Source organism: Fistularia commersonii, chromosome 24 (genome assembly GCF_037954325.1).
Source record: "Fistularia commersonii isolate RoL2024-O1a breed Wild chromosome 24, RoL_Fcom_v1.0, whole genome shotgun sequence".
In the NCBI taxonomy this organism is placed as follows: Eukaryota; Metazoa; Chordata; class Actinopteri; order Syngnathiformes; family Fistulariidae; genus Fistularia; species Fistularia commersonii.
In genome coordinates, this window is record NC_141307.1 from 735,965 (window position 1) to 762,339 (window position 26,375).

The window sequence follows — 26,375 nt, forward strand, 5'->3', positions numbered from 1 at the left end:
AAATTAAAGATTTCCAACCACTAACGAGCTTGATAAAACTTTGTGGGTGAAGTTAGAAGGGCTATCCTGCGTCTGCTGTAATAACAGTTAGCCTTTTAGCAAACAAAGCAAACCATCCCGCCAACATTTCCAGGCAGCTCATCGCTGCTAATTAGCACGACTTCTTTAATGCTTTAACTTCTAAATGCTATTGACGTCCCAAATATCAGAATGCAGAAAAAGAAATCTGCTAACATTTGACGATGTGTTTGCCCCCCTCCCGCCATGATGATGAGCATTTTCTTTCTTGTTAGCCACTTAGTGTGTGTAGGTGTGTGTGCGTGCGTGTGCACGTGTGTGTATTCTGTAAAGCGCAGCTTTTCAAACAACAACAGCTCCAACAAATAGCACCTTTCATGGAAGCTAATTACCATAATTAGCTGTTAAATTAACAGATTTCTCCCCTTTGTCTCTCCGGATCTTTGGACCGGCTGCCGAAAATTAATTGTTTTTGCGAAGGAGCCCCCGCCCCTCAACCCCACACGCCTGTCTCCATCCCCCCGGGGTTGGGGAGAAGGAAAACAAGAGGAACGTTACGCCCAAGATGAATCGCTAACAACTTTCCTTCCCGCTTTAATTGCAGGGTTTTTGTTTCGGAACGACCGCGATTACATGAGGGGCGGGACGTCAAGCCTGGGGGTGGGAGGGGGGGGGGGGGGGGGCAGGGGAGGGGTCCCCCGCTTGTTTGCTCACATCAGGAGTCTGACACACACACACACACACACACACACACACACACACACACACACACACACACGTTTAACAAAGAACAAAAAATGTGAATTTCAACAGTGAAAGAAACCCAAATACAGCAGGGTCGTGCACGCGCGCACACACACACACACACTTGAAATACACACATGCACAAACACACGTGCACACAAGTGGACAAGCAAATACAAGCGTGCACATGTGTGCACACACACATGTGAACGCACACATCGGACAAAAATGTATGAACATAATGTGAGGAAACAAACAAAAAACACACACACAGAAATGCATGTGCACAACTGCATGCACAATCACACACATGACACATGCACACAATTACACTCATGTACGTACATGCACACACACACAGATGCACACACGTGCACAAGAACAGATACACAATGAACCAATAACACTTTATGTGAACATGAACAGTACAAAAAACAAAAACAACACACAAATATACACACGTGAATACATGCACCCACACACACACACATTCACACAATGACTGACGCACACACATGCACGAATACACATTGACCAAAAGGATGCACTTAAATAGTTCGAAGAAACGAGCAAAACACACACGTGTGCTAACTAACATACACACTCACGTGCACAGACACACACCAATACACACACATGCATACATGCACACATGATTAACAGAAAACACAATAACAGTGCAAAGGAACACAAACAACAAACATGTGCACGCAAACACACACAAATACACAAGCATGCCCGCACACAATAAACACACACAAATAGAAACACACAATCTGTGATCATAAACAGTAAACAGTCTCAACATAAACACACCTCAAGCCCCGCCCCCTGCGCTAACCCTGGCTACATTAGCTGCTGCTAGCTGATCTTAGCTCGTCTCAACTCCAGGTGAGGGAACGGGAAGTGTCCCAGGCGGGTTCTTCGAGAACCCGTGCTCGTTCCGGCGGGTTCCGGATGCTTCTATCGGGAGTCGGACTCACGCGTGCGCCCCATCCTGGCCACCGTGGGCCCGTCCCCGTCCGGATACACCGGCGTCACCGCCACCTTGTACTCGGTGTCGGACAGCAGCGGCTGCAGGACCAGGCTGGTCTGGCTGGACGGAACCGTTCTCTGCAGGAGACACGCGGAGGAACGTCAGCGGGGAACAAGCCAAGATGGTGGAAACCAAAGCAGAAGATAGACGGGAGATACCGAGGACTTGGTAGGTCACGGAGGAACATGAAGATAATACGACAGCAATCGAGGTCCAGAAATCAGCAAAAAAAAAACAAGTGAAAATTAGAGGAGGACATTTAGGAGAAAAATTTGATGTCACAGGATTTGAGGATCTTCATTATTATCTTCATCATCACTGCTTGCCATCATCTTCATCTCCATCCATCTTCATCACCTTCCATGATCATCATGGCGGTTTATCTTTACAGTTTAGTTGAAACTACAAAAAGAACTACAAAAAGAAGCCTAAAGGACACTGAAGTATTTGCTAGCGTTTGTACTTGGTAAATACTTATGCTACTCAGGTACTGTAATCCTTTGCTGGAGATCGCCATGGCAACCCAAAGCAGACCAACACCAATAAATTTACTTGGTTAGCGAATTAGCTAAGTAGCTCACCTGCTGATTAGCTTAGGGCTAATTAAGTTACGTCTCCGGTCCCCGCGGGACATTATGAGTTATTAGCCCAATTAGCCCAATTAGCCCAATTAGCCCACGCGCTAATCGGCTTGGGTTTAGTAAACTCGAGTCTCCGGTGAGGGACACACCAGTGCGAGGGAAAGGCGAGATGAAGTGGAGAACCTTCCAGGCGAGCTCAGAGTGGAAGTCCGTCTTACCGTCTCCTCGGCCCGGTCCCCGCGGGCGCTGATGTAGCTCAGCCGGTAGAAGCGAACGTTCCTGGCGTCGAACGGCTGCCAGAAGACTCGCATGCTGAAAGTGGTCTCCTCGTCGATCCTCATGTCCCGCACGCCGTAGCGAGGAGCCGAGGTGGTGGTGGTCGTCGTGGCGACGGTGGTCATGATCTCGACTGGGAAAGGAACCCGACAGGGTTAGCGTTTCCGCGTCCGGCATGACCCGACGGCGGCGGGAGGCGGGGTTACCGGTGGACTGGACCAGGATCACCTCCTCGCTCTCCACCTCGCCGGGGTAGACGGCGGCCAGGAGGACCTCGTACTCCGAGGACGGGCTCAGGTCCGATATCAGGTGGGATTCCACGTGGCCGTTCAGCAGCAGCTGGAACAAAACATGGAGAGCCACAATGGCGGTGCTTTCAGTGTGACAATTATTACAATATAACTATTATTCTTACCTCGCTCACCAAGTCTGACACCTTCACCTGCACGCATACACAGGTGAACACACACACACACACACACTCCATTTGAATGTGAATTAAACTGAAAGTTTTCCCCTAAAGGTCACCAAAGCTAGAATTCATCATCATAACCCCATGATGTTTGATCAAACTGTACCCCAGGATGATAATTTAAGCATCCATCGCCATCCTATGATGCCTTCCTACATCATCCTATAACGGCTAAGACCCTTCCATCACCATCATAGGATACTGATGACACTCATCAATCATGGCTGTAGGATGGCGTTGGAAGGGTTACATCCTCACATTCTATTATGGTAGAACCCTTCCATCACCATCTTAGGATAATGAAGGCGCCCATCCTTCATCATCCTAGTCTGGCGTTGGAAGGGTTACGTCCTAACAGTTTACAATGGGTAGGACCATTCCATCTAAGGCACCTGTCCTCCCAAAAACGGTGTAAACGCAACCATTTAAGTCAGGGGAGTTTAAACTCATTTAGGTCCGGGGCCATGTATGGCTTAAATTGATGTCAAGTGGCCCAGACAGGTCAAATAGTCGCATAATTACCTACAAGTAACAATAAGTCCAAATTTTCCCTTATTTTAGTGTAAATAAGAACAGGGAAAAACGATAAAAATCTTTACATTTAATGAACCGTTCCTTTAAAAAAACAAGAGAAGTAAGTGCCATTTCAACAACACGATGCCTCAGCTCTGTCTTCTCAGATCTCCGTGCATTTTGTTTTATTTTTCGCCATGGCGAGTCTCATACTGGCACCGAAACTTGCTGCATCCACACCAAACATACAGGTTTCTTATTAACCTCAACAAACAAATAAGTGGTCCATTTTTCTTGGAAAAGCCTTCAATCCGTTTCCACTTTTTTGACGACGACATCTTGCTGATGTCGAACGGAAAAGCAGGTCCATTTCTAACAATAAGACAAAATGCTATTTACAGTTGTGAGTCACACAGTGTTGTGCCGTGTTGCTAACACTAGCTAAAACAGTGCAACCCTAGCAGACAATATGGAACTGCATTTTTGCTTAAAAGTAGTTCATGATTTTTATGTAGTTTTTCAAATTGTAGATTTATTCCAGAGGCCGGATCGAACACCCTGGTGGGCCAGTACCGGTCCGCGGGCCGTACGTTTGACACCCCCGTTTTAAATCTAACGACACACACACACACCTCGCTGCTGTCACCGCCATCAGTGGGTGTCCAGATGAGCCGGTACACGACGACATCCTTGGCGGGGCGTCGCCATGACACCCGGAAGCTGTGGGCGGAGACGTCGCTGCTCCTCAGATCCAGCGGCTCGGGGACGGTATCTGGACAAAAAAAAAAAAAAAAAAAATCGTTAGCGCCCGTTAGCATCCGTTTTCAGGGATGTTAGCTTTAGCTCTCACGGGTGGTGAAGCTGTCGGTCACCGGCTGGGCCTGCCCCTCCTCGTAGACCGCCGAGACGCCGACCGTGTATTCGGTCAGGGACGTCAGGTTCCTTAGCAACCACGTCGTCACCCGGCCGACATCCTCCTGTGGACGTAGAGAATGACGGATGTCGCTAATGTTAGCCTTCTAATTTCAGCCTCTCACACCCTTTGTTGTTTCTCATATTAGCCCTTTTTGTTGTTAATGTTAGCTTTCTGGTGTCTGCCACATTAACCCTGAGTTGTTAATCCTCTCACCTCGTGGGTCTGGACTCCGCTGGTCTCCACGTAAACGACCCGATAGCCGAGCACGTTCCTGGAGGCGGCGTCCCAGGTGAGCCGGGCGGAGCTGTGGTCCACGTCGGACAGGCGGAGGAACCTCACCGGAGTCAGAGGAACTGAGGAGCGAGGACAAAAAACCCTACAAAATCTGGACAACATGAGCTGACGCTAGCTAGCTAGCTAGCTAGCGGACTCAAGCGACGAGCTAATGCCTGACACCTTCTCGATTATATATGAACAAAAGAGGATATCAGGATACAAAATGGACCCGAGGGTCAAGCAGGGGTCTGGAACATGAGGAAAAACCTCGAAGGTTCTCCGCGGTTTGTGTTCCAGCATCAGAACCACCATCTGCAGCTCCTGCCTGCAGGGAGGCTGCTAATTGGACAATTAATTAAGTCATTTGAGCCAATTTAGAGCAGACCATTCATCCCATCTGTCACTGGTGGCTATCCTGTGTGTGTGTGTGTGTGTGTGTGTGTGTGTGTGTGTGTGTGTGCGCATGTGCGACTCACGTGTGGTCTGCTGGCTTGTCATGGGGTCGCTGGCCTCCTCGCCATACATGGCGTAGACGGTCACCGTATACTCTGTGGAGGGGGTCAGACCCTCCAGCTCCACCTCGCTCACTGAGTCCGCTACCTTCACCTGCACACACACACACGTGCAAACACACACACACACACTCCATTTTAAATTAAAAAGAAAGTTTTACCCGAAAGGTCACCGAAGCTTTTTTGTCTTTGTAGTAGGAAGGACTTGACTTTCCATCACCATCCAAGAATGCATCATCATAACCCCAAGATGTTGAAGAAAACTTTATCTTCAGGGGTCTCCACAGTGAATCAACCTTCTCCTTCTAACTCCATTCTCTGTATCCTCCTGTCTCATACTAAGAATGATGATTACAACCATTTGTCACCATCCTACGAGCCTTCCTACATCATCCCAAAACGGCTAGGACACTTCCGTCGCCATCATAGGATAGTGATGGCACTTGTCAATCATCACCCTAGGATGGCGTTGGAAGGGTTCCATCCAAAGTAGGATTATTCCATCACCATCTTAGGATAGTGAAGGCACCCGTCCTTCGTCATTCTAGGATGGCATTGAACGTCCACCCAACATTAACCCGTGGGTGGGGCCCTTCCGTCGCCGCCCTGGGATAGTGATAATCATCCATTGCCATCCTAGGTTCGCGATCACGTCGCCAATAAACTGTTTCAAAATGATGATAAAATAAAGACAAAATAAAACAAAGTGAAATATTCAAAATAAAGACATACACACACACCTCCTTCTCGTCAGCAGGGTCGCCTTCTGTCAGGGGGGCGTAGAGGATCATGTAGCCCGACGCTCCGGCCGCCGTTTTCCATCGAACCCTCATGGTGTTGTGGGAGACATCGAAGAGCTGCAGGTCGTTGACCATTGGGAGGGCCACTGGACACACACACACACACACACACACACACACACACACGCACGCACAGGTCAACAGAGGTCAAAGTTGTGATTGCAAAAACCGAAAGCATGAACACGTGAGAAATGGAAGCGGCGTTTGATTGCGGCGGCGAGCTGCAGGAAGGGGGCGGGGCTTGCGACTCACGCGTGGTGGCGCTGCCCCTCAGCGCCTCGCTGGCCGAGCTGCGGTACACGGCGAACACGGCCACCTGGTACTCCGTCAGCGAGTTCAGGTAGTTGAGCTCCACGCTGTTGTCGGCGCCGTCCACCACCTGCAAGCGGCGCAGAGTCAGAGACGCCAGGCCCCGCCCACGACGCCAAGCTCCGCCCACAAAGACGCCACGCACCTTCTCCTCGGGCCGCGCCCCCCCGGCCGGGTAGTACACCACGCGGTACTTCTCCACCTGGCCCGGCGCGTGGTTCCACTTGATCCTGAAGCTGCGGGCCGTGATGTCATAGGTCAGGAGGTCGCTGGGCGGAGCCACGGCGGCGGGCGCCGGCGCCAGCTCCCCTCCTCCTGCGCACGGGGAAAAGAAAAAAAACAAAACAAGAGCGTCAGAGCGGCGAGTCCCGGTCGCCACGGCGACGCCCCTCCTCCCGCCGACCTCGTATCTGCTTGTCGAGCTGCTGGATGCGCTCGCACACGGTGCGGGTCAGGCCCTCCACGATGTCGCTCATCACCGTGAAGTCGGCCACGTTGTAGACGTGCGTGCCCTCCGGCGGCGAGGCGATGGCTCGCAGCTCGCCCTCGTCGGCGTTCTTCACGCCTGCGGGAGGAGAACGTGATGATCAACTTGGTATTAACGCCCGCTTCACACCTTTTTCTTCAAACCACTTTTTGTGTTTATTTCTATTGTCTCTTTTGAATCTGTATTGTAGCATCAATAGTAGTGGTAGCAGTAGTAGTAGCAGTGGTAGCGGTAGTAGTATTAGTAGTAGTCGTAGTAATAGTATTAGCAGTAGTGGCATCAATTGTAGTAGTAGTAGTAGCAATAGCAGTCGCAGTAGCAGTAGTAGTTGTAGTAGCAGTCGAAGCATTAGCAGTAGTAGTATTTGCAGTAGTAGTATTAGCAGTAGCAGTAGTAGCATTAGCAGTAGTAGTAGTAGTGGTGGTAGCAGCAGTAGTAGTAGCAGCAGCAGTAGTAGCATTAGCAGTTAGCAGTAGTAGTAGTAGTGGTGGTAGCAGCAGTAGTAGTAGCAGCAGTAGTAGTAGCCGTAGCAGTAGTAGTAGTAGCAGCAGCAGTAGTAGCATTAGCAGTAGTAGTAGTAGTGGTGGTAGCAGCAGTAGTAGTAGCAGCAGCAGCAGTAGTAGCATTAGCAGTTAGCAGTAGTAGTAGTAGTGGTGGTAGCAGCAGTAGTAGTAGCAGCAGCAGCAGTAGTAGCATTAGCAGTTAGCAGCAGTAGTAGTAGTGGTGGTAGCAGCAGTAGTAGTAGTAGTAGCATTAGTAGTAGTAGTAGCATTAGCAGTAGTATCTGCGGTCGTGTCGTCACCGATGGCGAAGAGTTCGATGCCGGCGTCCCTGAGACTCTGAGCCGGCGGGATGACGTCGTCCTGCGACTTCCCGTCCGTGATGAGGATCCCGATCTTGGGGACGCCGCTGCGGGAGCCGGACTCCGGCTTGAAGCTGTTCTCCAGGATGAAGGTCAGGGCCAGGCCTGGGGACAGACACCGGGACAGCTGGAGAACCCGAAGACGCCGAGGAACCCCGGGACTAGGGGACCCGCACCGGGATCCGGACCCGGACCCGGACCTTGACCCAGACCTGGACTCCAGACCTGGATCTGTACCTGTGAGCGTGTTCCCCCCCTTGTAGGGCAGGTTCTTGACGGCGTCCATCACGGCCTCCTTGGTGCTGAAGGTGTTGAGGTGCCACTCGATCCTGGGATCTCCGCTGTACTGAGCCAGACCTGAACACAGCACAGGACTGTCCGTCACGGTGCGTTCAAGGAACATCGGATGCTAATCATGCTAATTTCTCTTCGTGCGATGCTAGTTATCTATATTTCTTGCTAATTTCTTATCATTTAGTGCTAATTTTCAGCATTTCTTGCAAATTTCCTGCAACACAATGCTAATCTCCGATTGCTTGATAATTTTTTTGCTAATTTCCCGTCAGGTCTTCCCTGATTTTAAACTAGGTTGCAAGAACTTCCTGCCGGAACAGGAAGTCCCGCCCTCACCGATCCTGGTGCGGTCAAACTCCACGCCGAACGCCTTGACCAGGTTTTCCATGAAGGTCCTGACCAGCCTGAAGTTGATCCTGCCGATGCTCCAGGACCCGTCCACCAGGATCACGATGTCGGCAATGGCCGGCGTGCGGCAAGAGAAGCCGTCCTCGGCTGGGGAATGCACACACACACACACACACACACACACACACACACACACACACACACACACACACACACACACACACACACACGTTATTGATCCCCTTTTTATGTTTTTCTTCCCAGTTGAATGGCCATTTTCTTCTAATGACATAATTTCCTGCTAACTCTTCATTTCCTGCTTGGCCTCCAAGCTGTCCCTCCTCTTCCTTGCCCACACACACACACACACACACACACACACACACACATAAGGCCCTGATCAATACCGATATCTGTAATTCACTATTGATCGCGATAATAGATTATCGACTGGATCGCTTTCAGGCAGAAAACATCAGTCACACTTGGCTGATTGTTCTTTTCCACCTGTTTTGTAGTTACTCGTTTCAACATGTAACGAGTGTGTACGTGTGTATGTGTGTGTGCGTGTGTGTGTGTGTGTGTGTATGTGTGTGTGTGTGTGTGTGTCTATGCAGACAGGATTTCAAAAAAAAAATCCTCTTCAAGATTCAGAGGATTTCGTTCACATTCCGGCATGCTCTAACCCCTCAGGAGGTGTGTGTGTGTGTGTGTGTGTGTGTCTGTGTGTGTGTGTCTGTGTGTGTGTGTGTGTGTGTGTGTGTGTGCGTATCGCTGAGGGCATTCCTCAGCAGTCGCTTCACTCATCATTGACAGGAAATGAGCAGAGAATCACCGCCTACAAGTCTTTGCAAGGTCGGAATTTGCCGACACAACACACACACACACACACACACACACACACACACACACACACACTCATCAGCTCCATCAGCAGCTATTCACCTTGCGGCCCCGTTAGGAGGCATCGCCTTTAGACCTTTTGCAGATTTCATGAAACGTAATGAAAATACATAAAAAGCAACCAAAAAAAACTACAAAACTACAAAAAATTATATAATTTAAAAAATATACAATGAAAAAAAATAATATTTTAATATTTAAAAAGATTAAACCAAAAAAAAGGTTTCTGGGTGATTACCGGTGAGGGGCCGCGACAGGATTGGCTGCCGGAGCTGTCAATCACAGCCCTGCTCTGATTTCCATGTTCAGCAGAAAATAATCTTCAATTTAATATTCAATGAATTAGAAAAGAATTGAATTCTTTATATTAAAATTAAATAAAAGATTCGGTGTGGAAGAATATTGTCATTGCATTTCAAAAACAACAAAATTGTGTGTGTGTTTGTGTGTGAATGTGGGTGGGTTTGTGTATTTGTGAGAGTATGTTTATGTGTGAGTGTGTGTGTGCGTGTGTCTACTTGGGTGCATGTATGTATGCATGTGTGTGTGTGTGAGTCAATGTGTGTGTGTCTGTATGTGTCTACTTGGGTGCATGTATGCATGTGTGTGTGTGTGTGTGTGTGTGAGTCAATGTGTGTATGTCTGTGTGTATATAAGCATATGAGTTTGTCTAGCATGTGTCTTTGTGTGTGTGTCTGTATGTGCCTGCTTGGGTGCACGTATGTATGTGTGTGTGTGTGTGTGTGTGTGTGTGTGTGTGTGTGTGTGTGTGTATGTGTGAGTGTGTGTGTGTGTGTGTGTGTGTGTGTCTCTACTTGGGTGAATGTATGCATGTGTGTGTGTGTGTAAGTCAATGTGTGTCTGTCTGTGTGTGTATAAGCATGTGAGTTTGTCTTATGCGTGTCTTTGTGTCTCTGTGAGTGTTTGTGTGTGTCTTTGTGTGTGTGTTTGCATGTTTTTTCATGTGCATGCATGCGTGTGTGTGTATGTGTGTGTCTGTCTGTGTGTGTGAATATGTGTGTGTGTGTGTATGTGTGTGTGTGTGTGTATGTGTGAGTGTGTGTGTGTGTTAGGGTTCTGATGGAAACAAAAGCACCTTTTAATTATTTTGTCAGAGCCTGTCGCAGCCGGAGGGAAGAAGATGAAGAAGAAGAAGAAGAAAAAGAAGAAAAAGAAGAAAAAGAAGAAAAGAGAAGAAAATGAAAAGAAAAGAAAAGAAGAAAAGAAAAAAGAAAGACCAACCCTCTGGGAGATGAGGGAAAATCAGTGGGTGGGAAAACAAAAAGACCAGAATAAACCAAATAAAAACGTTAAAATAGAACCCACAGGAATACTTTCAAAATAAGAGCGCACACACACACACACACACACACACACACACACACACACACACACAGGCTGGAGCGTCTGTCGGAGCTCCTGCTGCTTTTGGTCGTTTGCGTTTCTTTTCAAAATAAAAGCGTGAAAGTTTCCAGCCGAGATCCAGAGGACAGGAAGAGTCCCGCTTGTTTTCCAAATATCATTTTTCATTTTCATTACAGTCATTTGGCAAACGCTTGAATCCAGGACCTCGTGCACGTGAAGCGTGCGCTCTAGCGCTGAGCGACATAGCACACGCATGTATGTGTGTGTGTGTGTGTGTGTGTGAGGACGAGAGTGAAAGTGTGTGTGTGTGTGTGTGTGTGCGCGACAGACCGTCCAGCGAGTCTATGTATGCACTTGTGAGTATGTGTGTGTGTGCGTGTGTGTGTATTCGCACCGGTGTGTGTCAGTAGTTACAAGGCATCAGCCTGTGTAAGTCGGTGCATGCATTTGTGTGTGTGTGTGTGTGTGTGTGTGTGTGTGTGTGTGTTCATGCAGTCATACAGGTGTGTGTCCGAAGATAAGAGTCAGCCTGTTGAAGTCTGTGCATGCATTTGTGTATGTGAAAAAGAGTGAAAGTGTGTGTGAGTGTGCGACAGACCCTCTGGTGGGTGTATGTGTGCAATTGTGAGTGTGTGTGTGTGTGTGTGTGTGTGTATTTATATAGGTGTGTGTCATAGGTTAAAGTGTGTCAGCCTGTTGAAGTCTGTGCATGCATTTGTGTGTGTGTGTGAACAAGAGTGAAAGTGTGTAAGTGTGACAGACAGTCTGGTAAGCCTATGTTTGCATTTGTAAGTGTGTGTGTGTGTGTGTGTGTGTGTGCGTGTGTGTGTGCGTGTGTGTGTGTGTATGTCGAGGTAAAGCTGTGACTTCATTATTCCGATACCATCTAATAATCCTAGCTTTGATGAACAGCGACCTCAGTATATGGGTCACACATGCACACACACATACACACACACACACACACACACACACACACACACCTTCCTGCCTCCGCTCGCCCGACAAGAACACACATACATACTTTCCATTCTCGCTTTCGGGTGATGTAACACGCAATGACGGTGACACACGCATCTGCACATACACTCACACACACTCACACACACGCAAACATACACACGCAAACACACACACACGCACACACACACACAGTTGCGTAAAGGCGGCAGGCCGCCGCCTGCTGAACGACCCCAAGCGAGACGGCGACCTTTTGACCCCCCACACCCATACATAATGAAAATATGGACAATTAAATAAACAGACACACGTGCACATTAGCACACACACACACACACACACACAGGCGCCGCAGCAAGTCATGTGACTTCAATCCCGGTCGAGACGTCGTTGATTGGCAGCTGACCTGTGAGTGACAGCAGGGCCGGCGGGGTTAAGCCCCGCCTCTGACCCCTGCGTCTGGCTCCGCCCCCAAGAGGGCACGACGGCGAGTGAGTCAGCGCGACGTGATTGGCTGACGGACAGGTGACAGGTGGCGGCGGCGGGGCAGGAGTGAGGCCAGGGCTGAGGTATTTCAGCAAGTGCGGGCAGGAACCGGCTGTCGGGAGGCGGCGGCGTTAGCGAACATGGAAAAGGGGCGGGGCTTCTCGCGGCGGGGCTGAGCCCTGTCACCACGGCGACGCAAAGTGTCTCAGATGCATGAAAATGTATTTCACCTGGATGCACTCCGCTTCGGAACGGGATATAAAATTGCGCGTAACATGTTTGTAAAATTAGCTATAATGTAGAAATAGACTGCAGCGCCCCCTTGTGGCCCGGCGGTGGTATTACAACATATAAACCCTGATTTTACAACATGCTACAGTTAACACACACTGTAAGAGGTGAAAGTTCGACCTCCTCTGACCCCCGGCGGCGGTGTTGGCACGAGCCCCGCCTGACACGCCGGTCGGCCCCGTGTTTACTACACAATTACAACCAGGTGTTCATTGCACTGTAATAAACTAAGGAGGGCAAACGGCCGTTCGCGAGGCTACGCGGCACTCAAAGGATTGGAATGGGGTGGGGGGAGAAGAAGAAGAAGAAGAAGGAGACGAAGAAAAGGCCTAAAAGGCCAATAATGGAGAGGGAAAACCTGATGGGAGTATTTAAACTGTGGTTGCGTGTGGAAAGAACGCGCCATAAGTCGACGATGGCTGGAATCAATGAATCAATAAATGAAAGAAGGATTGAATAGCAAATCAAATGATCTCCATTCAATTCAATGGCTAAAATGGCATCTCAGTTCTGCTAGCATTACAGTTCCGCTAGCAACACAATTCTGCTAGTCCACTAGCATTGTATTTTTGCTAGCATCAATGCTCCACTAGCACCTCAGCTCTGCTAGCATCGCAACTCCAAATGAATGAATGAATAGCAAAGCTCATAGACAAATGATCTCCAGTCCACAGTTCCACTAGCATTGCACTTCTGCTAGCGGTCTGATCTGTTACTTCCTATTTGAAGCTAACCTGCTGTTAGCCACGCTCACGTTGTCTTCTCCACCTCCTCCCCACCCATTCTTCTCGCTGTTCTTCTTCCTCCCGCCCCTCCAGACAAACATCGTCTGTTTGCTCTCATTCCACCTCCGACGTCGTGGACTGTTGACGTTAGCTTCGCGGCTAACATCGCCCCCACTGTTTTCCAAGGAATCCCGTGGGTCTTTCTCCCTTATAAACCAACACTTCACCAGCAGCCGCCGGAGCGCCGTCGCTCCACAAGCCTGGATTCGACCGGCCGAAGCTCTCCAGATGTTCGCGTTGCAAACAACAAAGAGTCTGAGACGTCGGCCAAGAAAAACGTGAATTTATTCCCCCGGGTCAATCAGTAAAGAAGAAGAAGAAGAAGAAGAAGAAGAGGAGCAGGAGACGCGCAAATGTTGTTCGAAACTAGGACCTGGACTATGGGAGGAAAATGAAGCTCTGATCCTGGAGAGAACCCAAGCAGGAGAGCATGGAGATGATAAACAATGAGAACACAGGAAGAAAAACCCAAAGAGTCTCTTCGTCAGGATCCTTTTCCCCCAGATGTTCCAGACAAGTTTCCAAACGCGCCCCTCAGACGGTGTTCCAAGCTTACATTTATATATGACACCATGGCCAAAGTTCTCCGGAGTTCCTTACCTTCAAAGATCTCGTTGTTCTCCTCGGTGGCGCCGCCGTCCTGCCGGCTCTGCGGCTGAACCATCTCTGTGCCTGCTTTCTGGGCTGGAAGGCAGGAGAGGCATCCACCCATGAAATCCAGCTACCTGACTCAAGGTTTGGGCTAGCATACAGTTAGCTTGGCCAATGCAATCCAGAGTTCCAACTCCAAGGGGCTACAGGTAACTTCGTAAGTGAAATCCAGCATCCTGACCCGAGTATTAGCTAGCTTAAAGTTAGCTTCATCGATGAAATCCAGCATCCTAACTCCGACTCCAGGTATTAGCTATTTGCAGTCAGTTCAAACACTGCAATCAAACATCGTCGCTGCACTATAAGTTAGCATACAGTTAGCTTGACCGATGAAATCCAGAATTCCAACTCCAAAGGGTTACAGTTAGCTTCCAGTATCCTGACCCCAGCATTAGCAAGCTTACAGTTAGCTTGACCGGTGAGATCCCGCATCCAAAGCCGGTATCAGCTAACATACAGTTAGCTTGATCAATGAAATTTAGCATCCTAACACCAGTAGTAGCTAGCACACAGCTCAAAAGATAAAATCTGACATTTTAAAACAGGATTAGCTGGAATACCGTCAGTTTGACCAATGAAGTCCAGCATCTAAACTCCACCATTAGGTAGCATACAGTTAGCTCAATGAAAAACCTTGTCAATGGATTAGCGTTAGCGTCGAAGGCGCTCGTCACCTTGCACTTTGGCCTCCAGCGGTTTGCCCTCCCGGTCTCCGCTCACAGCAGAGATCCAGAAGTTGTAGTCCTTGGATGCGTCAAAGTCGTGGATGAGTAGCTTGGCCTCCTGCTTGGAGACCTCCACCTCCGTCCGCTCGCCACCTGGTGGACGACACAGAGGGACAATCGCTCAGATCGCCATGAACCAATATGGCGGCGCGACGACAATCAGAAGAGAAACAGAACATCATAATTTTGACATTCACAATTTCCGTGTATCTCCGTCATATTTGTAATGGTCATCGTTTACATCCTCATCCACATCATGACCACCATCACTGTCATCATGATCTTCATCAGTTTCATGGTCTTCATGGACAGGGTGAAGGAATGAGGGGACAGGAAGTGACATCGACACAAACAGGAAGTGACATCATTAAGTGGAACGCCAAAATAAGGGGGGACTGAGAGGCGGCAGCCATTTTGCTGGTCTGCACCTTCTCCACCCTCTGCTTTAAATAAAGAAAGCAGAATTCCTGCGTGTGAATCGTAAAAGTTCAATTAGAGAGCAGGGTAGGAGGACACACACACACACACACACACACACACACACACACACACACAATACACACTATGCTTCCATAAAGTCATAAACTAATGGGGCTAAATTGAAGCTTAGCACTGAGTCGAGAGGAAAACTTCCGGGCGGTGTAAGAGTGTGTTTGCGTGTGTGTGTGTGTGTGTGTGTGTGTGTGTGTGTGTGTGTGTGTGTGTTCGTGCACATAAAGGTATCTTTTTATGTGTGTTTTTTGTATAGGATGTATGTATGTATATGTGTAGATGCACATCCGCACACATTCAGGCAGATACACACACATAATCACACTGTTGGTGCACACACGCTTACATTCATACATATTCTGTATATACATGCATACACACTGATACACACACATACACACTGATACACACACTGACATGTATACATTTACATATACACATATACATACATACATACATACATACATACATACATATATATACTGTGTGTAAACACAAATACACACACATATACACATTGACAAGCATACAACTACATATACACACACTTTCATTTTCACACACAAACACACACACACATTCAAGCATTCATTTACTCTATACACACACACACACACACACGAACACACACACACACGAACACACACACACACACACACACACACAAACACACACACACACATGTTTAAACAGTACATGAGAATATTCATCCAAAAAGAAAGCCGACAGAAAACAAGCGTGAACGTGCATTTGAGCTGCACACACACCCACACACACACACACACACACACACACACACACAAATATCAACCATCATCAATAAAGCGATAAATCCTGATCGATGGGATCTGATCCTGGATCAGAGATGTGCCTGAGCTGGTGGAGTTTGATTAGAGGGCAGGCACAGTGAAGGAATGCTGGCTTTCACACACACACACACACACACACACACACACACACACACACACACACACACTCACACAAAACGACCACAAACTAATGAGGCTGAATTGAAGCTTAGCATTGCGCCGCTAATCAGTGAAAACAACCCAATAAAAAAAACACTGGCCGCCCTGATTGGCTCCCGCCAGCGCCGTGATGACAGGGCAGGTCGCCGTGGTGATGATAGTCTTAGCGCCGCCACCAATAAAACATGTGTGTGTGTGTGTGTGTGTGTGTGTGTGTGTGTGTGTGTGTGTGTTTACTCCAGAGGCGTCACTCAGTCTTCCAGCCAAACTCTGCAAATAAAATTGATTTAATTGTAATTTAGCTGTTAGTCTTTGATTCATATGTTTAAATAAAGATGTATATGTTTATATAATAAATCAGGTAAAAAACATCTTTGCCTGAAAATAAGCAAGAAATTACAAAAACAAATAAATGTATAAATAGATGATTAAATAACTGAAAAAAGTGACTGTCAGAGAAGAAACCTGAGCAAAAGTCTGATGACATTTAAATTCAGCGTAAAGAAAATAAATAAATCACATAAATTAATTAATCAAAGTTAATTTAAGTTAATTTAATTAAATTTAATCCCGAGTGCTGTTTGTCCTGCAGAGAGAGCATCTGTCAACTCAAACACACAAGTAGAGGATGAAACTGTCTCCAGCCATGGGGTACGGAGTGTGTGTGTGTGTGTGTGTGTGTGTGTGTGGTTATCTGCCCCCCCCCTGCTGTGCTGTGCACCAACACGCCGGCAAAACCCACATAAAAAAAAAAGTTGATTGGTTTCACCTCGGGGTGAGGCATGTGTGTGAGTGTGTGTGTGTGTGTGTGTGTGTGTGTGTGTGTGTCGGAAGGTTCACCCCCCCCATCCTGATGAGATTTACGTGCAGCAAACCAAATCAGGAATCTTGATCTTCCTCGCCGTCACATCAAACCCTGTCTAAGCCCCGCCCCTGCAGCTGATGGATGGGGGGCTCCAGGTGTAGCGGCGCTGAATTCCTGCTCCCATCTCCTTCCAAGAGTCAAGTTCAAACTGGAAGGCGTTGCCCCCCCCCCCGACAGGAAGCGGCTTGATCCTTGTCGCCGCGGCAACCGGCGAGGGAGCCAAACATCTCGCCGTTAATTATTACGGCCGCTCCGCCATTGGGTGGAAATGTAAACAAACCAGCAGCGAGGAACCCCGCTGGAACCCTGGAGGAACTCACCTGGCTCCGTGCTGTAGGCTACCTTGTAGGTGTCGAAGTCGCCCCGAGGTTCCTTCCAGGACACGTGCAGCCGCCCGGGACTCAGAACCTTGGCCCGGAACCTCCGCGGCGGCGAAACTGGACAGGGGTGAGAAAAGAAAAAGTGAGGTCGCCGCAGAAGGTTCTAGTTCCCAAGTGGAGAACTTCGCAGATACACCCACAAGTGCGCTGCCATTGGCCTCAAAGCTCATCCAGCTAAGATGGAACCGTACACTGGATAGAAGGAACCAACAAGGACACCCAACAGGCGAAGGTGTTCTGTAAAGAGGGTTCCACGGGTTCTAAAGGCGAGGACCAACACAAGGAACACGCTGGTTCGCGTCCCGTTGTGAGACCACCCCCTCCGAGGCCGGCGGAACCGTGACTCAGCAGTCGAGCCGGCGCCTGTGGTGGAGGCTTGACGGGTTTTGACAAGAACGTGGCACGGAAACAAAATCCCATAAATCACTAGGACCGAGTTCTGCCGATGGACCAATGGGGAATGCAGTACGTTTAGCGATAAAAAAAGCAGCTAACCTTAGCTGATGCTTACAACTGTGATGCAAGGGGGTCCTGAAGGGTTCCTGATGTGTTCCCAAAGAGTTCCAGATGTGTTCCCCATGTGTACTGAAGTACTCACAAAGTTCCCGGTGTTTCCTGAAGAGTTCCTGAACAACCTTCTAATTGGAGAACAATTCCTCAGATTCTTAGAACCTGGAATAACCCTGAGCCCAAAATGTGTGTGTGCACACACATATACATATATATAAATATGTAAAGGAAACAAAGACAGAAGCTGGAAACAAACACCACCCAGTGTTTGCATCCTCATTACGTGTTGAACCATCTGCCGCCATATTTAAATACCCGTGCTGTGACTGACAGCTGCTGCCGCTGCGTCTCAAAAAGGCTGGCTCACTGCTGCAGAGCGGAGCTGGACCGGATCCACACACGCGGTTCCCGCGGCGATGAAGCAGTAAACCGACTTGTTTGACATCGGCGGCGGTTCCGCTGACTTTGCCTCGGGTGGGCGGCAGAGGAGTGTGTGTGTGTCGGGTGAGGTGGTGTTCAGAACATGCCCGGCCTTGTTTGAACAACGGCGTCCGACAGTGAAGAGGCTGCCAAACGTCTAAGTGGGAAATGAGCCAACGGGGTTCGGGTGCTGTGACGGCGGGGATGGGGGGCAAAGGGGCGTCAGAGTAACCAGATTCAATGTACGGAGAAGAAGATTCAAAAAATCCTGGTATGATATCAGAGATCTTGATGGGGAGCACGTCACATTAAGAACACTCTTCAGGAACACTTTGGGAACTTTTCAGGGACTCTTTGGGAAAACTGTGGATCCACTTTGGGAACAGATCAAGAACTGTTCAGGAACACTTAGGGAACTCTTTGGGAACACTTCAGGAAGGTGCAAGGGACTCTTCAGGAACACTTCAGGACACCTTAACATGACTCAAGGAACTCTTTGGGAACACTTCAGGAAGGTGCAAGGGACTCTTCAGGAACACTTCAGGACACCTTAACATGACTCAAGGAACTCTTTGGGAACACTTCGGGAAGGTGTAAGGGACTCTTCTGGAACACTTCAGGACACCTTAACATGACTCCAGGAACTCTTTGCGAACACTTTGGGACACTTGGAACACCTTAGGAACACATCAGGAACACTTTGGGAACAGGGTGGGAGCATTTCCAAGACACTTGAGGGACACTTTGGGAACACTTTGTAGATACTTCAGGACCACTTCAGGTAAACTATGGGAACATTTGATGCACATTTCGAGAACATTTTGGGAACTCAGTGGAAACACTTGAGGAATGGTTCAGGAACACCTTGGCAACATGATGGAAACACTCAAGATACCCTTCAGGGACACTTTGGAAACATGCAGAGAACACTTTCACACTGTGTGTGTGTGTGTGTGTGTGTGTGTGTGTGTGTGTGTGTATGTCTGCCACTGGTGGATTTCGTGCAAAACCTTTTTCTTTTTTGTTTTTTTTTTCCCTCTCCAGAGAAGCTGCTCATTCCTTTGCAGCGCCTCGTACACACACACACACACTCACACACACATATACACACATTCACACACATACCTACACATACATACACAGGCGCTGCAAACAGCCGGGCGACAAACAAAAAAGGCCTCGCCTGCAAGGAGACGAGAATTTCAATCTCATCCATATTTCATGGAGGGAGCGGCGCAAACGGCTGAGCTTACGAGGTGGTCTCCAGTGGAAGGCGCGAGGCGCCGACGTTCTCCAGATGTTCTCCACGAGAACCTTCTTTTCCGGGGGAACCGATGCGATCGGCTACACAAACCAGATCCGATTCTCTATTCCGTTTTCGGTTTAATTCTTTTTCTGCATGTCCTAATGGGCCGGCAGGCTGGGAGGGGGGCGGAGCCAATGCCAGCCGTCACAACGGAAAGGGGCGGGGCTTAAATCGTCCAGGACAGCTGTCAAACACAGAATGTCAGCTGATCCGCCAAAACCAATTAACTGAGTCGGACTTCACCACGGCGGTGACATCTGATTCGTTCCCATCAGGAGCTGACCTGCCTCGGACCTGTTAGCGATGCTAACATATGTCGTGGCTAGGTAGGGGGCGAAGCTTCTCTCTGAGCTGTGCTATCACGTTAGCTGTCAACAAGCAAACAAAGCAAAGATGGCGCACGATTGGCGAGGATACCTGACATTTGCACTGTTAGCGCCCAGAGATCTTCTGGAAATTCACGATCGGGACGAAGAACCAGGATATAAGTGGCGCCAGTCGTCATGGAAACCGGTTGACGGCATTAAAATGTGATGTAAGAAACACGTTGGAGCGACAAAACGTAGCATTTTCTACTGATGGTGCAGCTTCTAGGACATGGTTAGCTTCAGGCTAATGGTACCTCAGCTTTTTCGATTTAAGAAATTAGAGTTGATTAAATCAGGTCAGATTAGATCGCATTAGATTAGATAAAGTCAAATCAAATGAGATCAGATTGGATTAGATCAAACCAGATGAGATTAGATCAAAACATTAATTAAGACTATAATACATCAGATAAGAACAGAATAAAACAAAATTTACAATATAATCATCCCTTCCTGGGCAAATGTAAATAGACTAGATTACATACGATTAAAAGCAGAAGATTAGAACAGATCAAATTATCTTGAATTAGATCAGAATACATTAAATCTGATCAGATTAAATTACATCAGATTAGATTAGATTGCATTAGATTAGATCAGATTAGTTTACATTAGATTGGATTACATTACATCAGATCAGATTAGATTACTTCAGATTACATTGGATTACGTTACGTCAAATCATATTACATCAGATCAGATAAGATTACTTGAAATAAGATTAGATTACTTAAAATCAGATTAGACCAGATTATATTATATCATATTAGATCGTATTAGATCACATCGCATTAGATTGATCAGATTTGATCTGATTAGATTAAATTGCATTAGATTAGATCAGATTAGTTTACATCAGATTAGATTACATTATATCAGATCAAATTAGGTTAGGTTAGATTAGATCAGATTAGATTGGATTAGATTACATTGCATTAGATTAGGTTAGATCAGATCTGATTAGAGTAAATTGCATTAGATTGGATCAGATGAGTTTACATTAGATTAGATTACATGACATCAGATCAGATTACACCAGATCAAATTAGATTACATTATATCAGATCAGACACTTATAGTTTTATCACTGCTTACCAAGACACTTTATAGTTTCACTGAAACACTTTATAGTTTATAGTTTATTTTTATTTCTAATTCTGCCTTTCTTTTATTATTTATTACTGTTATATTTTCTGTAACTCTGGCACTGCAATTTCCTTCGGGATTAATAAAGTTGTTCTTATTCTTATTCTTATTCTTATCAGATGAGATCAGATGAGATCAGATTAGATTAGATAGAGCCAGACGGCGTCCCCTGCTGACGCCTGTTGCGGCGGCGAGGGTCACTGACCTTGCGCCGGCGCCGGTTCTGGGAGGAGGAGGAGGAGGAGGAGGAAGAAGGTGACGGCCCTGATGGACAGCAGCATCCTGGATGGAGACCTTCACTTCCTGTCTGGAGGAGAACCTTCTGGTCAGCGCCACAACGCTGACCCCGGAGGAGGAGGGGGAGGGGGCGGAGCCTATCCGGGGCGAGGGGCGGGGTCTCAGGCCCGGCCAGCTGTCAATCACAGGACAGCTGTCAATCACCCATCCTTCGGTCTTCTGAATCAAAATCCCAGGTGAGAGGTCGCTGACGTCACTTCCGCTCCCGTAAAAAGGAAATCGGTGCCGGGAAGGGAAATAAAAGAAATGAAAAGAAAAATGAAAAGAAAAGACAAAGAAATGAAAAGAAAAGAAAATTGAAAAGAAAAGGAAAGAAAAAAAGTTTCCCTTATTGGCGCAGGTGCGCCACCGTCGCTGCGCGTGCAAGTGAGACGCGGATGACGGCTCGGTGGCGCGCGCGTGTGTGTGCGCTGAGCGCGCGCGCGTGCCATTGGTCCTCACCTGTTCAGGCGCGCGCGTGAGTGCGTGCGTGCGTCCGGTCCCTCTGCGAGCGCCCACGTGCTCCCGGGGCTGTGTGCGGCGACGAGCTCGGGTCCCTCGCGCGGCTCCGGCGCACTCTGCCCCGTGGACACCAGCGCTCGCGCTCTCCAAGCGCTCGTCAAGCACGCGGTAATGAGGCGCTACCGCGCCGGTTCGGACCTTCAAAATAAAAGCCGACCAGCGCACTTCCGTCATCACAAGGTCATGTGGTTTTATTTTGGTGAAAATAATCATAATGAAAAAAAAAGACAATGATTTAACCCTCATATTATGTTAAGGGTCAATTCGACCCATTTCACCCATTGACCCAATGGGTCAAATTGACCCCTAACATAATATGAGGGTTAAATCGTTATGATGATACCAGCATGATAATGAATATCAACAAAAGAATTTAAAATAATAATAATAATAATGATAGAATCGTAATAATGAAAATAAAACTTGCAACAATGTGGGTCTCCTGATCAAACATTAAGATAAGACAAACTTTATTGATGCCCATAGGGGAAATTTATTTGTCACAGTGGCGTAACAGTTATAACAGGGGTGGGAAATTATTATTTCTTATTTAATTTTTATGCCCTGTCCTGTCAATTGAACAAAATGAAAATTGCAATTTAAATATTTACACTTTTTGGCTTTTTATTTTAACTTTAAAATCTTATGAATGTACCGACATTAAAATTAAACAAAAAAAATAAATAAACAATACGAATTGAAAATACTATATTTATATGTAACATAAAGAAGATAAAAGGAACAAATAAATAAACAGCAGATAAATAGGCAGCAGAGAACAACAACACCATTAATGATTAGTTAAAAAAGAAATAATGATATTGTTTATGTGCCAGTGATATGTTTCATAATAAAACATATTACATATTACAGTTTTAAACGCATTTTGGTTAAAACTCGTTTTCCCACTGCTCACCTGGATGCTTTTATTTTGACACCTTTGCCAAGTAGCTTTCTGTCTGGGCTTATCTTGCTATTCCTAGCTTGATGTATCGCCTTTCTCTCCCTCTCTCTCTTTCTCTCTCTCTCATTTCTCTTTTTCTCTCAGTTTGGACTTGCAGCTTCTGATGGGTGTTTCCCGCCCTGCTCACCATCCCAGCCTGCAGCTACTCATTCCTCCAGCCCGCTTTAACACCGCAGAAAAATGTGTGTGTGCAAGTGCATGTGTGTGTGCATGTGCATGTGTGTGTGTGTGTGCATGCATATGACCCCTGCCTGTGAGCTGTGCAGCCCCGCAAGGCCATTTTGTGCTCCAGCAGGTGGTTCGCCATAAAAAAAGAAAAGCAAAAGCGGTTCTCCTGGGAGGGGAGAAGGAAAATTTTCAAGTAATTATTGCAAGAAAAAAACTCAAGTGATGTTCCTGGGGGTTCAGGCGGAGGGTCAAACAGGGCCGAGAGCGAAAAAACACACATTCCCGCCGTCGGCGTGAAGGACGAGACGGGAAGTATAACGTCCTTTTCTTTATCGCGGCTTCGGCTTTGTCGCCGCTGTCGTTTAGGACCGACCGCAGAGCCCAAACCCTCCGGTCGAAGAATAAAAACAAGAAAAAGGCTGCTTGAATAACAATCTGCAAGGCGGGAAGTTCGCTCGATAAACCCCGAAATGTAGATTTATAGCTATCAGCGTGACCTTTCCTGGGGGAGAGGAAGAAAGTTTGCACGGCGGCGATAAACAAGGAGCGGCCCGGATAGGATGTGTGTCGTTCGCAACGAACGCAAACGAAGGTCCTGGTGTTTCAGGAAAGCCTGAAAGCCTGTTTGAAGATCATCATCTGTGCAGATTACCCAGCTGACGGGCCGGAGGGGGGGCAAATCCAGGTGTCAGCGGGGCAGGAGGCCGTGTTTAACCCGGTCACCTGTCAGTCACGGGGGTCACATTCTCTCACATCTCCATCCACCCACAGACATTGAACCTGTTTTTGAACTTTGGCAGGAAGATGGAGAACATGGAGAAAACCCAGCTTCAAGATGTTTTGGTTCATTGTTCTCGAATCCCAAATATGAAACTATAAGAAATTTTATTTTTATTGAAATTCTTTTGTCGATGCAGCATAACAACAGGTATAGAGTCGATAAATATGAATATAAATATAAATAGAGAGTCTATTAAAAGGTAGCAAAAGACATCCACAAATAAATAGACAGCAGAGAGAACAACATATGTTTTTTTTTAAACGAGCTAAAGATGTTGAATGCACACAGAATGAATGATACACTTGAGATTTGTTGTATTTCCCAGTGAAATGCATTCTCTTATTTATTTTTTAAAGAATCAATTGATAAATAAGTGCCAAATGCAATGTAATGTAATGTAATGTAATGTAATGTAATGTAAATGATTCCCTCTTCAGTTTTGCCCCACAACAGATGCGATGATGCCCCGCCCACTTTTCGATTTCATCCAATCAAAGCGATGGAAAAGAAAAACATCTCCGGCTGCTATTGGACCAATAGGAGAGGGAGGCGGGACAATTTCCCGCCGTTTTAGATAGTATCTAGCTTCGCTCCTCGGCTAACGTCAGTGATAGTACCATGAAATGCGCAAAAAAAAACAAAAAAACGTCCGGCCTCGGTTAATGTCACCTTTAAATATTTTATCGTGACAAACGTGGGCGTTTTAATTTAATTGAAAAAATGCTTTTTCAAACTTTTCGGTCGCAGCAGTTTAGCTTAATATCTTACCAATTAGCCTACCAAATGTGCTAGTTAGCAACATAGAGGGAAAGTCAGGATATCAGACACGGATTTAAACGGTGTTTTTCTGTATACCTCTTGAAAAAAGTTCGACTACTTTAGGCAATATGTGCTTATTTGTGAAATAACATCTCAACTGGGAGATTTGAGTGGAAAACCATGCTCCAGGTAGGACGTTTTGTGACGCTTTCCCCGGGCTTGACTTAAGCTAGTAGCTGACGCAGGTACTGCACGTACACTTCACGACACTTTTGATTAAAAAAAACATAAACGCCGAAGGGTTTAACTTGTGTGCCTACTGAAAACTTATTTCTGCTCCAGGATTTATTCGGTATTGTTGTATGCCAATATCCCCGCTGTGGTGGGGGAAAAGGTTGTTAAGCTACATCCGTGGCAGCCTCCCTGCCGGCTTTGCTCCCGGACTGAAGCTAAATCGGTGTCGGAATATCTTTTCTTCGAATTACAATGTGGTTAGAAATGTCTTTTGGTGTTTCTACACTCGTAATTAGTATTATATAAATATATATAATATGCTTATAATGTATAAATAGACTATCAAAGTGCCTCTTCATGAGTTCTTTTCTCAAAATGTCTTTTTTTTTCTCTCCAGCGAGACATGTCCAAGTTGGTCTTAGTGGTATTTTATTTTTAAACTGTGGGGCTTTAAGAGACGACTTGTTGAAAATAACCTTAGTGAAAAACAAATAAACATATTTTTATTTCTTGTTGAATACTGGGCTTAAAACAAAGGTCTGCGAGCGGAGGGACGTTATTGTTACTTTTGATACTTGGAAATGTATTTTCACAAACAACCTTTTTTCAGGGACAATGCTCATTTATGAAATTTTTGAGATTTTATATAATAGTACTATTATTGAAAAAGCTTTATATCACCGACTCATATATTTGTTCAGAAAAGCCTGCCATTGCACGAAGGCTTGCAATGTTCACTATCCCTGCAACACTGGGACATTTACTCATTTCCTGTATGGATTTGTATCAGTCACATTATCTTTTTAATATGTCGTCTAATTAACTTCTGACATTTTTTCCCAGGAGAGTCTGCCTGCTCTACGCGCTGGAACAACGCAGCCCCGATAAACCTGATGATTGACCCGTTATCATCACTATCAAGCAGAACCACACAGTCAGGCCTCACCTTGTAGTATTATATAAGTCTGTTTTTTTCGCAATTGACTAAATGAACGGCTGTATTGAGTTCATAGCTTGGACCCCATGTGTCAGACTGGCCCACATAAAATATGGGAGGTTTAAAAGGAAGCAGTAGAGCTAAATGTTCACTCTCAAACCGCCTCGTACGTATTGCCTTTCTGAAAATTAATGTGAGCGTGACTTGACGTTTGAGCAGTGAAGTTGTATGGAAAAATAAATTACTGAGAGATGAGCATTCGTGGAACAACAGAGCAGATGCGTGTGTCAGAATTCACTCCGGTCATTTTGATTTGTTTTGTGGGAGTTACAAGCAGCCGTCCGACACCGAATCCCTTCAGAACAGGCATGTTTTTCTTGGCGTCACGCGGACGTCACACGTGCTGGAGCCTCGCGTCGTGCCTGGCACAGATCCATATCAGAGTGTAGCTGTTTTTATCTCCTTCTGCCGCAGTGAGAGAAGAACCTCAGCATGAAGAAACACCATCCAGTTTGACGTCCACAGACGCTGCCGTCCAGTGGTGGTGCTCCAGGTCCAGACGGGGCGTCCTTCCATTGGACCTCATCCAGCGAAGAGGACACCAAGCCATGACCCTGCAGGGATGGATCAGGTCCCCTGAGTCTGAAGAAGTGTCAACTGTGGTGAAGG

At 46.8% G+C, this 26,375-nt stretch overlaps 1 protein-coding gene across 3 annotated transcripts in view; it reads right to left on the reverse strand.

The window, feature by feature from the left end:
- The window catches only part of col14a1b (collagen, type XIV, alpha 1b), a 38,169-nt gene extending 16,736 nt beyond the window's left edge, over nucleotides 1-21,433 (reverse strand). Inside the window, exons 1-18 of one of the 3 annotated variants that reach the window (XM_086171175.1) lie at nucleotides 21,271-21,433; nucleotides 17,256-17,372; nucleotides 14,560-14,703; nucleotides 13,835-13,918; nucleotides 8,433-8,591; nucleotides 8,040-8,159; nucleotides 7,743-7,907; nucleotides 6,857-7,018; nucleotides 6,599-6,768; nucleotides 6,397-6,523; nucleotides 6,085-6,230; nucleotides 5,309-5,438; nucleotides 4,770-4,909; nucleotides 4,491-4,617; nucleotides 4,273-4,412; nucleotides 2,862-2,994; nucleotides 2,598-2,788; nucleotides 1,746-1,875 (exon numbers count right to left, since the gene is read on the reverse strand). In XM_086171175.1, the coding sequence (XP_086027301.1) occupies nucleotides 1,746-1,875; nucleotides 2,598-2,788; nucleotides 2,862-2,994; nucleotides 4,273-4,412; nucleotides 4,491-4,617; nucleotides 4,770-4,909; nucleotides 5,309-5,438; nucleotides 6,085-6,230; nucleotides 6,397-6,523; nucleotides 6,599-6,768; nucleotides 6,857-7,018; nucleotides 7,743-7,907; nucleotides 8,040-8,159; nucleotides 8,433-8,591; nucleotides 13,835-13,918; nucleotides 14,560-14,703; nucleotides 17,256-17,372; nucleotides 21,271-21,346 (2,461 nt within the window). In that variant the 5' untranslated portion in view covers nucleotides 21,347-21,433. The remainder of the gene's footprint in view (nucleotides 1-1,745; nucleotides 1,876-2,597; nucleotides 2,789-2,861; nucleotides 2,995-4,272; nucleotides 4,413-4,490; nucleotides 4,618-4,769; nucleotides 4,910-5,308; nucleotides 5,439-6,084; nucleotides 6,231-6,396; nucleotides 6,524-6,598; nucleotides 6,769-6,856; nucleotides 7,019-7,742; nucleotides 7,908-8,039; nucleotides 8,160-8,432; nucleotides 8,592-13,834; nucleotides 13,919-14,559; nucleotides 14,704-17,255; nucleotides 17,373-21,270) is intronic. The other 2 variants (XM_086171173.1, XM_086171174.1) reach the window with 2 other exon arrangements.
- Between the last annotated feature and the right edge of the window lie 4,942 nt (nucleotides 21,434-26,375).